This window comes from Ziziphus jujuba, chromosome 1, assembly GCF_031755915.1.
Source record: "Ziziphus jujuba cultivar Dongzao chromosome 1, ASM3175591v1".
NCBI classification, from domain to species: Eukaryota; Viridiplantae; Streptophyta; class Magnoliopsida; order Rosales; family Rhamnaceae; genus Ziziphus; species Ziziphus jujuba.
The window spans coordinates 44,731,917-44,743,450 of NC_083379.1; the positions used below are offsets into that span (position 1 = coordinate 44,731,917).

Below are 11,534 nucleotides of genomic sequence, written 5' to 3' on the forward strand. Positions count from 1 at the left end.
CACGTTAACTAAGAATAACTATTTAAGCAATCCCAAACTAGCCCGTGGTGATCTTTCATTTACGTCGTGTTTTCAGTTATTAGTTTTTATATAGAATTTACTTAACCGCAGGTCTTATCTTCTACAGAATGATAGAGTTTCTTACCTAACTATAGATTTTAAGAAAACAAATAAAAATAAAAAAAGCCAAAACATAAATATTACCAATATTCAAAATTTTGATGCTGTCATTAATTATTAATGAACTTCACATATTTCATTTATAAACATTTAACAAGACTTATTGATATATATATATATATATATATATATATATATATATATATATATATATATATATATATATATATATATATATATATATATATATATATATTTATATTTTGTTTTTAACAAGACTTTCATATCTGATTCGACAAAATATGTCTAAACCTAAAATCAGATCAGATATATATTTTTGAAATTTTGTGTTTCTTTGGCCAACTACTAAACTAAAACTTGGCATCCCTATTGGATGTATTTTTCACTTACCAAATAGCATTAAATCCATCAATTGAAACTTTATGAGCATAAAAAAATTTTGTTATGAAGAATGAACATAAAAGTTTTTGGTCCATAAATATTTTTTTCCTGGTAATAATGTTTTCATTCCGTATATTTATTTTTTTTTTACCCAAAAAAAGGCCCCAAAAAATATGTGTTTATGGTTGGTAAATGAAGTCATTGTAGAAAGTAAATGAGGGAAAATACAAAAATACCCATCTCAAAAATGCCCATCTCTCTTACTTTCAATAATTTTGTTCACCTTTCATTCATCCTACCCAATGAATTGCCCGAAATGTCCTCACCATATTATCCAAGTAAACATATAAAAAAATAATTTTGCTTTGCACTCACTAGTATTGCTGAATCTTACCAAAAAATTGAACAATATAATCGACATAGTCGACGCTTGTTGTTTTATTACCATTGATGAATATTGGTGCATATGATGTTTTCTATAATATATATATATATATACACACATATATTTTTGGATATTAATCAAAGGAATTTTTTAGTTAAAAATTGAGTGTAAATATTTAAGGAATAATATTATTAGTGTAAAATTGAGTGTAAAATTATGTTAGTTTGTGATCGAAGGAGGCCTCAACCATTATGGAGGAGGCCGAATTTGTAAGGGATGGAATTATGGATAAAATTAAGTAAGATTACTCTGTCTCCATTAGGGAGGAAGCCTCTTACATGGAGAGTGAGATGATGTGTAAACAAAATTAAGTAAAGCTACTCTATCTCACTCTATCTCCATTAGAAAGGGAGCCCTTCTCATGAAAAGGGAGATGATGTGTAAACAAAATTAAGTAAGACTATCTTGCTCCTATTAAGGAGGAGGCCGTGTGGGCAGAGAGGGGGCCCCTTTTATAAAGAGTGACGTGGATGAGGGGGTCACTTCCATGGAAGGAGGTCCACACCCCGTTCCCTCATCGTGAATAGGAATGTCAATGGGATGGGATGTGATCGGTTTTTAAAATCCTGTCCCTATTTTTAGAAATTTTTTATTCCGTCTTTGCGGTTTTTTCTGTTTCTTTATAGGCAGAGCGAGGATAGGGACTCCCCAAGCAGGGACGTGGTGGGGCGGGATAGTTTTCCTTACTTTTTGTTTTTTTTTTAATTATTCATATAATTTTTTTGAAAATTTTATTTTTTATGAATAAAATGTAAATAAAGTGATTAAAATGCAAGAAAAATACAATAAAATACATCGATGTCGACGGCCAAAGTTGAGGGCTTAGTGTCGGAGCTTGTAAGAAAAAAAGAAAATGATATTTTACATAAATGAAACTAGAAAAAAATAAAATAAAAAAATAAATATATATACAGGGCCGAGTTCGGGATGGGGTGTTTATTCCTCGTCTCTGGTTTGGGTTTTAAAACTTTACCCCGAGTCCGTCCCGTAATCCCGATTTTTTGAAGAAAAACCACCCCGTTAAGGACCGTGCACCGCGGGGATCGGGTTGTACGGGGCAAATTGCCATTTTTACTCGTGAAAGGGGCCACCTCCTTATGGAGGAGAGATAATTTTACTTGAATTTGTCTATATCTAGTCCTAATTGCATATCCTGCCCTATGGTAAGGGGTCCCCTTCTCAATGGGGGTGGAATATATCGTCTTCAACTTCGGATTAACATGGTTTTTGTTTTATTTTTTTTCCCTTTATTATTTATTTTTTCATATTGTCTTCATTCTTTTTTCATACATTCTTCTAGCAATTCACAAATAAAAATGAATATTATTATCAAAGTAAAAGAAATTCGTAAAGCTATAAGTGTCGATTATATTGTTAAATTTCTTGATAAGGTTCAACAATAACGAATATTAGAAAGCAAATTTATTTTCTGTAGATTTATTTAGGTAAAATAGTGATGATATTTTGGATAATTTGTTACATAAAAAAAATCAAAAATAGGCAAAATTACTGAAAATATAAAAGATGAACATTTTTATTCATTTTAAGGAATGGATATTTTTGTGTTTTTCCCTTTCATTGCAATAAAGGTCAGACTCCAGCCTAGGCCTGGTTTGACAATCGCTGTTCTGTCATCAAACCCAAACTAATGGACTTAAAAATTTCAAATAAACTGCTACACGGCTTCATAACCAAGTCAATGCAAGTACAGTGGTCACCAGCCCATTGGTCGCCTTCGTACATGGCAAAAACTACAAAACTTTCGGTGCTTATGGTGAAAGCAATATCAATTTTTTTTTCTCATCCAGAAGCTTTTGGTCCACATATTAAAACCTCCTCTTCCCTACTTGTGATGTACCAATATTTTATATTATATTCAACCTCTTGTGTTTCTTTTGTTTCATTTAATTGGATAAAGTTTTTTACTTGGGATTTGGGGGGTACTTCCCTCCATCTAGACTCGAGCTCAAAGCACAATCCAACATACAACCAAGACAATTTTCAATTCCAACCCAAAAAAAAAAAAAAAAAGAAAAAGGAAAAAAAAAGGAGACAATTTTCAATTCCAGTTTGACTCTATACACTCCCATCCATATCAAATTATTGAACACCTAAATCTCTCTTTTGCCAAGTGATATATTTTTGGATTCACCAAAAAAAATATGGTGTACTATGGTAATTGGCGAATGGATAGTGTTGGACTTGGGAGTGTATATAGTTGAATTGACAACGTAAATAGAACCAGGCTTTATATTTTCTCGGGTTTTAAACGCAACATGATTGAAGCCCCTTCTTAAAATTTGGGCCCGATTAGTTTCTCGATTTGATCAAGGAAAGATTTCTGGACTATACGCCGAACAGCTACAGCTATTTTATTGCTTAAATTTGAACCTACCTTCCATTCAATCAGAAAATGCATATATGAAAGGGACATGTCAGGTATATATAACTTTATGAAATGGGATAATTTTTGAAATACGCATCTTATAGTTTCTTTTGCTTTTACCTTACCTTAACTATTGTAAAAACTATCCTAAAAAGCTTATGATTTTTTTTATTTTTTTTTTCTTTTGGGTCTCTCTAATGCTAGCAAATTCAAATATCCTTTGCTGCATAGGAAGTATAAATATGAAGAAAACCAACCGGAGCTGATCTTACATATATGCATGAAGCCACATGGTTTTCGTGCTTGACTGAAAATGTGAAAAAAAAAAATTGTAGATTGAATATATCTGCACACAACGTTTTTTAGTTTATCCCTATGTTTACCAAAGTTCAGATTGAAAAATGATCGAATTAAAAATTTATATTTTGTGGCAGACTAAGTAAGGAATATTTAGAAGTGACCATATTAATAAGATATTAAATGGGCTCCTTCGTTGGAGTAGGATTGAAGGAAACAAACTTTTATAAGTGAGTTTGTTCACCTAAAGTTACATAGCATGACACTCTTTCATTCTATCTTATCTCTTATTAAATAAAAAGAAAAAGGAATGCCAATATCTTTAAGCTAAGGAGAAGATAACAGTCTAAGAATTCTTACAGATGAGTAATCCTAATATTCAGACCTAAAAACAGCCTTTCCGATATGGTCAAACTCAGTTGCCTAACAACCTGCATAGTAGTTGATCAATTCTTAGGCTAGCTGATTTGTTGAACATCCATATACCTCATTCCTTCACAAGGAAAAAAAAAAAAAAAATGATGTATTTCTCTCGCAACTATGTACATGGTATTTTGATCAACTTGGAATTACCACTCTCGGAAAAGCTTCAACTTATTAAAACTATAATTATATTTATATTATCTTAACAAATGTGATATGGGATTTCATGGATAAGTAACAGAAAAGTGCCCTCCACGTCCTTGTTTTGGGTGGTGGTATTGAAAATATATTGTGTGTACCTCCATTCCTCATATAGTGAAGCCTACTACAGGACCCCGAAAGCCCTTTGAACATTTTATTAAATTATAAGAGATATTATGGGAAATATTGTGTTGTTGATTTGGTTGGGACTCCAAAAATTAGCCAACTAATAAGGAGAGTATTGAGGGAGTGGTTTTGTTGTATGAACTTGGTCATGCTTCATGCACTTGTGTTCAGCCCACCAACTTCATTTTTCCCCATTTAGTGGCCCATCATCTTTACGTTACTTCCAATTTATATAATTTTCAAGTATTATTAACTTATATATATATATATATATATATAAATATTAACCATTGGAAAAATTTATGGTCTAAATTTGTAAAATTTGCTAAACATTCGTGGTCTAAATTGTCAATTTAAAATTCCACGGTCCATTTGTGGAAATAGATTTAAACGCAGACGAATGCAGGGATACCAAACGGGCACGTTTGGGACGTGTGAGCGGGTATAAGAGCACATACGACCCGGGAAGAACCAAAATAAATAAATAAATAGAAACCATAACCGAAATTACTAAAATCTCTACCTCTCTGCTTCTGATGAAGCTTCCGATTCGCGAAATGAACTTGCCGGAGAGTATCGGAATCGACGAGTCGTATCGGCCACTTCCTTCCCTTTACTTGGCCTTTTTCTCAATTTGGTTTGTCTCCGCTTGTTCTTGGACCTTGAACACCTTGAAAAACCGTCACTTTCAGGTCACTTCTCTATTCATTTTCTTCTATTTATTTTTCTCGATTTACAATTTGATCTTTTAAAATTTGTTTTTTTAAAAGTAAAAATGATGGATTTGATAAAGTGAAACTAGAAATTTAAGTTCAACGAAGTCGTCGTTTTATTTACTGCAAATTCAGTGGATCTTGACGTGTAGTTTGGTTTTGACAGAAATTCTTCATTTTTGTTCGAAGGAATATTAATACCTTGAATTGTTCATCTTTGTTTAGCATAAACATTTTGGTTTTAGTTTATTTTTACCTCAGTTTCCTGGCAACCAAAGGCACCTTTTTCCTTGTTTTGTAGACTTTCGAGGTGGGTGGTGTGTTCGGTTGCTTAGGAATTTAAACCATTTAATTTTATTGGGTTCAGTGAACTAGCCAGTTTTGTTTCTTCTAAAATAAGTTTGAATTATTTCATCGAGATGGCGATAAAAGACTCTAATTTTATTAAAATTTTACTGTCTATTTCTCCAAATTCTAGCGCTTTAAAAATTAGTTCCTAAGCAATTTAAGAATCACTATTCTTTAACCTTGATTATCGGGCATGTCATACTTTGATAGTTATAGGGGGTTCTGAAGCAAATTTATGTTGACTATACTTGTTCTGTTTTTGTTTATATGGTTACACCTGGGCAGAGGAATAATTTGCAGTGGACGCTTGCATTTGTTCCATTGATTAAAGCCTTACAACTTACATTATCCTGCCTCTTCTGGTAAGCTCCCTTAATCTTCAAAAATACATTGTTTAGTCTATTTACTCTGAAATAGTAAAGACAAGTCTTTTTGTTAGTTCCATTGCATCTTGGTCCTCAGAGTCTATTATTACATTTGTCACTGCATCAGTATTCTCTACATCCTTACAGGGTCAGCGTTAGAATCTAAGATGGCTTTTTATTTTTTAGAGATGAATAAAAACTAGGAATCAAGTGCATACTAGTTCGAGGAATATTTGATAATTTTACAGACAATTCAATTTGTACCGTGTATTATGCAGCATTAACCAATATATAGATGAAAAGAGAAATTTATTATGTTTCTCTGGGGTGGTGGGGTGGGGACATTTTGTGATAACAAATGTAAGGAAATCATTGTCATGTCAAGGGAGTTGTTCTCTGGGGTGGTGGGGTGGGGACATATTTTGTGATAACAAATGTAAGGAAATCATTGTCATGTCAAGGGAGTTGCTCCAGATTGACTGTGTTCTCTGGGGGTTGTGGCTGTTTTGTTGTTTTAGTTTTTTTGTTACATACACATACTAAATTTAAGTCTCAATTTGCAGGTATTCATGTTTTTATTTAGAGATATGCTCTCTGTGGATGTCATTTGGAGTCTATGTTACTGGAGTGCTCTTTGAGACAGCGTCTTTTGTATCCTTCTTGCTCATTTCTCATGGTTACTGCATCACATGTGAGCGTCTTTCGGTGACAGAGCGCCGTACTACAGCTGCTCTTGGGTGTGTCTTTTACTTGACTCTTGTTGGATATAGAGCTTCTGTGCCGTACTTCTCTGTAAGTTATTGGCTAATTAATGCATTACACTGATTAAGTTGGCAATGATTAATATCTTTCTATAATTTTGATTTTCTTCATCCTAATCTTTTTACCCTATGTACTAATTACATAATTGTGTCTTTGTTCCAGGTCCTGCTGCTGGTTAACTATTTTATAAATTTCTACATGATTTTTCACCATATATCTCAGAATCTATTAGCTTTGCGGGAGCAACTTAGTTTTATAGAGGATGAGGATGTTCATGCAATGCATGATGCAGTATATACAAAGTACATCATGTTCAAGTAGGTGTTAATCACTTGCATATGCACATCCCAATATTATGTTCTAGTGCTTAAAATATCTTGATTAAAATGAATTATTTCACATTTTCAACCTGTGTTCTGAATCTATTATTATATACAGAAAATTTCAAGGTGCAATGCAGATTGTTGCAGTGGCTGAGAGTGTGGTATGGATATCTTTGAATTGAGTTTATGAGCATGCAATACATAGACATTATTTGCGAGGTAATTGACCTTTTGGTTTTCAGATATACATTAACATGGATGACTCATCAGCAAATTACTGGCTTCGTCTGTTAGTTCGAGAATGGGCACAATTCTGCATCTTTGTTTACATAGGGTATGCGTGTTAATGATTTTGCAAGTCTTCGTTTTACAGAATAAGCACTTCTAATGGTTGGTTATTATTTATTCTACTTTCCATTCCAGTTCCTTTTAACGTTATAATCCTACGTTTTTCTTGCAGTTGGACGTTTAGGTCACAAGACCTGGTTCCACGGTTTTCTGTTATGCCTACTCTAAAACCTAAAGGGGAGACGATGGTGCCTCCCATCTATAGTATAGTAAGTTATCCTCCATGCCTTAACAATACAATAAGTTGTCCTTTTCCTTTTCTTCTTTTTTATCCTCATTTTGTGTGAAAAAGTGAAACAATTCAGGATGACATGAAACTTCTGTTTTTATGATTTTAATTTTTTACATCAAATTAATGATGTACGACACACTTCTTTTGCCTAAAATGACTACTGTAAAGAAAAAAATTTTTGCTGTTAAGTACAATGGAATAGCATAACGGCCATGAAATGTTTCCTTGGTAGGACAATAATGGAAATTGTACAAATCATATTACTTGGATCAGAAATCAAAATTTGGAGCCAGTGGCAAAGCCAGTGTTAATGATCCCAAGTTTTATTATTATTATTATTATTATTTATTTTAAATTTTTTGAGAATCAGGTTATGAGCTAGAGTTTCCCAGTTTTAACAATCACGTATCATGTTAAACTGCAGGAAATGGATGCAGCGACTTTTAAAGATTTTAGCAGTCGTGAATGGCACATTGGGGTGGTAAGTAACACATCATGTTTGGTTGTCTCGTTCTGCAATTGTGCTTTTTTAAGATTCCATTTTATTTATTTTTTATTTAGTTTTTGGCGACAATTTAATTATTCATTTGCCTTTGGAATCACCCTGGTTGATTCTGGTGGATTTTTGGATTATTGCAGCCAACTTCGTCATCATCTTGGAATGACAACACCAGAGATTCGGTACTAGTAATAATTCAGCATCCTCACGCAAACAGGCTAACCCCAGAATCTAGATAACCCGTAGCACATCCACGGCTGATATTCTCAAGTGGTTCTTCTTCGCCATTCAAGGCTTTATGAGCATCAATTACAGCCACTGTTGGCCCGACCAACAGCTCCATTTAATATATAATATTAAAGACACCCACAATTTTTTGCTTATAGGAAATTCCGCAACCAAGTCTTCTAGGGGTGAAATGTGAGATGTTTACCCAGAGGCTACAACATTATCAACGAGAGTCAAAATTGTTTGAATCAACAGAAATTATAGACCAACCTGTATATTCTTTCATCTTTTGTATAACGTTTTGGTATTCATATACATTTTGAGGGCATTTTGTATAACGTTTTGGTATTTATTTCTTTGGAGACATTTTGATGATAGACAAAAATACACGCTTAATATATATATTTTTAAAGCAAATATTAGTTTTATCAACCATAAAGGAAAAACTAAATAAAAACATGCTTGTGAATATCTTTTTTTTTATTAGCCTGACTACCATATACCGTATATAATTTAAGAAACAATTCGAACTCAAAGCAAAAGAAATATAATACGACCACAGGAAAAAAAAATCAACCGGTTTAAAAAGAAAAAAATGGGAAAGGTGGTATGACGACAGCTCATGACGAAAGACCACCTTGCAAAAGCCGGCAGGCCGAATCTCTCCGAGTCTGGGATGACAAGTACGACGACGCCAACGAAATAAGTTTGAATTTTTTATACCAAAATTTGATTAAAATGATAAAAACTTGTAAATAAAATCATAAAATGAGAATGAACAAAAAAGGGGGAAACAACAAAAAAAAGAAAAGAAAAGAAAAGTAACACATCTGAGCATCAGATTTAAAAAGCTCGATTTTTGGAAGCATCATGGACTAGCCAATCAGAAACAAAATTCCAATTGCTTTCATCATATGCTCAGATCAGATATATTAATTATGAACGAATAAAAGAAGATGATGAAAAGATACGCAAAGCAAGACGTTGTTCTTCCAAAAAAATAAACCCTAACGCTGAAAGAGAGACATAAACGAACTGCGATACTGCTTTCTATAGCCTGTTGTCGAACTTGACCATTGTATTTATAGGGCGTAGGGAGAAAGAAGAAAACCCTAATCACCTATCTTTCGTAGCAATAAAACGACATCGTGTTGTATATGATATTATTGTTATTTTTTCTAATGTCGTGTTTGGTAATACGGTAATCTAAAGGTCGGTTTAAGTGTCTGCTTTCTATTCCCACCCTTCTGAGATTTGGAAAAAAGTCCTATTTCCGGCGGACATCGAAAAATCCATCGACTTGGGATAGTGGGGGCCAAAGGGGTAAAAGTTGTGTCTTCTTTCGCTGTTTTCAACAAATTCCTGAGTGGGGTTGGTTTTTAAAATCTTTTGTAACGCCAGTGAAGCAGAAAGAGACATCGTAAGACTTTCTCTGCAACAAGTTTTCACAATGAGTGCAGGTACTTTGTTTGCTTAGTTTTTTTTTTTTTTTTTTTGATTTTTTTTTTATTTACAGAATAATTGAGGAAAACATAAGAAAGTTGATATTTTTACTTCTTAAAGAATTCTGGTTATGGATGGCTATTATTTGTTGGTGATTCGTGATAGATATAGATGGAAAAGACGGAGCATTCAAATGAAGCTAAGTTGGTTGTCAAAGGTGTCCGTCTTTGTGAATCGATTGGGTTTTTTTTTTTTTTTTTTTTTTGGTGGTTCTAAATTTTGAAAATTTTGTTGAGTAAATTCCTCAAGTGTTTCAACTATAGAAATCCATAGGAAAAAGGATGCATTGGGATGCTTTATCTTACGGAGTCTGAAAAGGAAAATGAAGTTTCTTGATAAAAGATTTGATTACATTCATATATGTTCTTGGAAATTTGTCAACTTTCATGGGAAAGAGGTATCTTTCTCAACCATGAAATTACCCGCCAATGGTGTTTGGGATGTTAAATTATGGTTGGTTGCTCTTTAGTATATTCAAGGCCAAAACTTCGCTCATCTTTCATCAAGTGTGGTTAGCAAATGACTTTCCAGCACCAATTTCATTGTATATCTGAAACCAGCTCCTACAATATCTCTGATACTTTTAAGCCTGAAAGTTTGATCCTCGTGAGCATTTCCAAGTATTCTGGAAAATATATCTGAGACAATTTAACTTCTTTCCCCTGAGTTGTAAGATCTGTAAGAGAAGTTCCTTCAATGTAAATGGTTAGTTTGCAGATAGAAAATAATTTTTGATTTTAATCAGCGCAGAAAATTCTTGATATGGAAATTCTGATAGAAATATAGAACGTGCCATTACACTTGCTGATTGCTGTTTCTCAGATATGATTTTAAAATATGAGAAATATAAAAGTTGTCATCTCACTTGCTCATTGCTGCCTCTCAAGTTAGTTTTGAGAAATTGTATAATTTCTTGCAGGTGGTGCGTTTGGTGGTAATAGGGGAATGAGACCAGTACCTCCAGAAAAAGGAATCTTTCCTTTGGATCATATGCATTTGTGTGACCTGGTAATCTTGCTCTCTTCATTCCTCTAACAATATAGTTTTAGACCATAAAACAAACACGTTCTTGGAAATTTCACTTTGTAGAATTGGTACTGTGAGATGACATTGATTCTGCTTTACTGTTTTCCTAAATGCAAATTTTCTTTTTCAGGAGAAGAAAGACTACCTTAATTGCTTAAAATCGTCAGGCCACCAATCTGAACAATGCAGAAGCTTCTCAAAAAAGTACCTGAAGTGCCGTATGGAAAAGTAAGTTTGCTCTGTATATATTGAGCTTATTTAATGGATATTCATTTTGAGTTTTGACTACAGAATTGTAGTTTAGTACGAATGTTCTTGTTTTATTTCCTCAGATTTTTCTTTAAATTATTTAGATGTTATCGTAAATTTATTATATACCCTGATATTTCACTTTCATGTCTTAGGAACTTGATGGCAAAACAAGACTTGTCTGAACTTGGATTTCGTAAAGTAAATGAAAAAGAAACACCTGGAGAGAAGGCTACTGAGAGGATTGAACTTGGAATTGGTAAAGAAAGTGACAAGGAAACACCTGGAGAGAAGGTTACTGAGAGGATTGATGATCGAAGATGATAATAGCTTGGGATTGAAGAGAATAGTAGTAGAGGGAGTGTGTCTATTGGCTGGTGTTGATTCTTTGGGGACTTTTTTTAGAACATGGCCGGTATATAGTCTATTTTGGAAGTACGTGTAAAGAATCCTAGAAATCGCATATGATATAGGTCTCAAGCAAATGTGAATTTGCAAAGTTTGATTTTGATTGAGACCTGGCTAAGATAATGAGTAA

General features: G+C 33.3%; 2 protein-coding genes and 1 non-coding gene across 3 annotated transcripts; 2 read left to right on the plus strand and 1 right to left on the minus strand.

The window, feature by feature from the left end:
• Nucleotides 1-4,831: 4,831 nt before the first annotated feature.
• Nucleotides 4,832-8,556, plus strand: LOC107428537 (uncharacterized). The gene is made up of 9 exons (XM_016039089.4): nucleotides 4,832-5,092; nucleotides 5,747-5,823; nucleotides 6,390-6,618; nucleotides 6,751-6,905; nucleotides 7,027-7,072; nucleotides 7,154-7,245; nucleotides 7,372-7,468; nucleotides 7,916-7,972; nucleotides 8,131-8,556. Exons 1-9 carry the CDS (start codon nucleotides 4,937-4,939, stop codon nucleotides 8,227-8,229), a joined length of 1,008 nt encoding a protein of 335 aa, XP_015894575.2. The 5' UTR covers nucleotides 4,832-4,936; the 3' UTR covers nucleotides 8,230-8,556.
• A 138-nt stretch (nucleotides 8,557-8,694) lies between these two features.
• On the plus strand, nucleotides 8,695-11,511 carry LOC107404420 (uncharacterized). Its single transcript, XM_016011374.4, has 4 exons — nucleotides 8,695-9,678; nucleotides 10,641-10,729; nucleotides 10,878-10,975; nucleotides 11,152-11,511. Exons 1-4 carry the CDS (start codon nucleotides 9,669-9,671, stop codon nucleotides 11,318-11,320), a joined length of 366 nt encoding a protein of 121 aa, XP_015866860.2. The 5' UTR covers nucleotides 8,695-9,668; the 3' UTR covers nucleotides 11,321-11,511.
• Nucleotides 9,050-9,138, minus strand: LOC112493257 (small nucleolar RNA SNORD36). The gene has a single exon (XR_003057685.2). It is a non-coding gene; the product is annotated as a small nucleolar RNA SNORD36 (small nucleolar RNA).
• Nucleotides 11,512-11,534: the final 23 nt, after the last annotated feature.

Bases quoted from the DNA above. Each gene is read 5' to 3' on its own strand.
- LOC107404420 (XM_016011374.4), top strand. The intron at 10,730-10,877 runs GTAATCTTGCTC...TTTCTTTTTCAG, and splicing joins ATATGCATTTGTGTGACCTG to GAGAAGAAAGACTACCTTAA. The intron at 10,976-11,151 runs GTAAGTTTGCTC...TTCATGTCTTAG, and splicing joins CTGAAGTGCCGTATGGAAAA to GAACTTGATGGCAAAACAAG.
- LOC107428537 (XM_016039089.4), top strand. From the start codon at position 4,937: ATGAAGCTTCCGATTCGCGAAATGAACTTGCCGGAGAGTATCGGAATC. The intron at 6,906-7,026 runs GTAGGTGTTAAT...TATTATATACAG, and splicing joins ACAAAGTACATCATGTTCAA to AAAATTTCAAGGTGCAATGC. The intron at 7,469-7,915 runs GTAAGTTATCCT...GTTAAACTGCAG, and splicing joins TGCCTCCCATCTATAGTATA to GAAATGGATGCAGCGACTTT.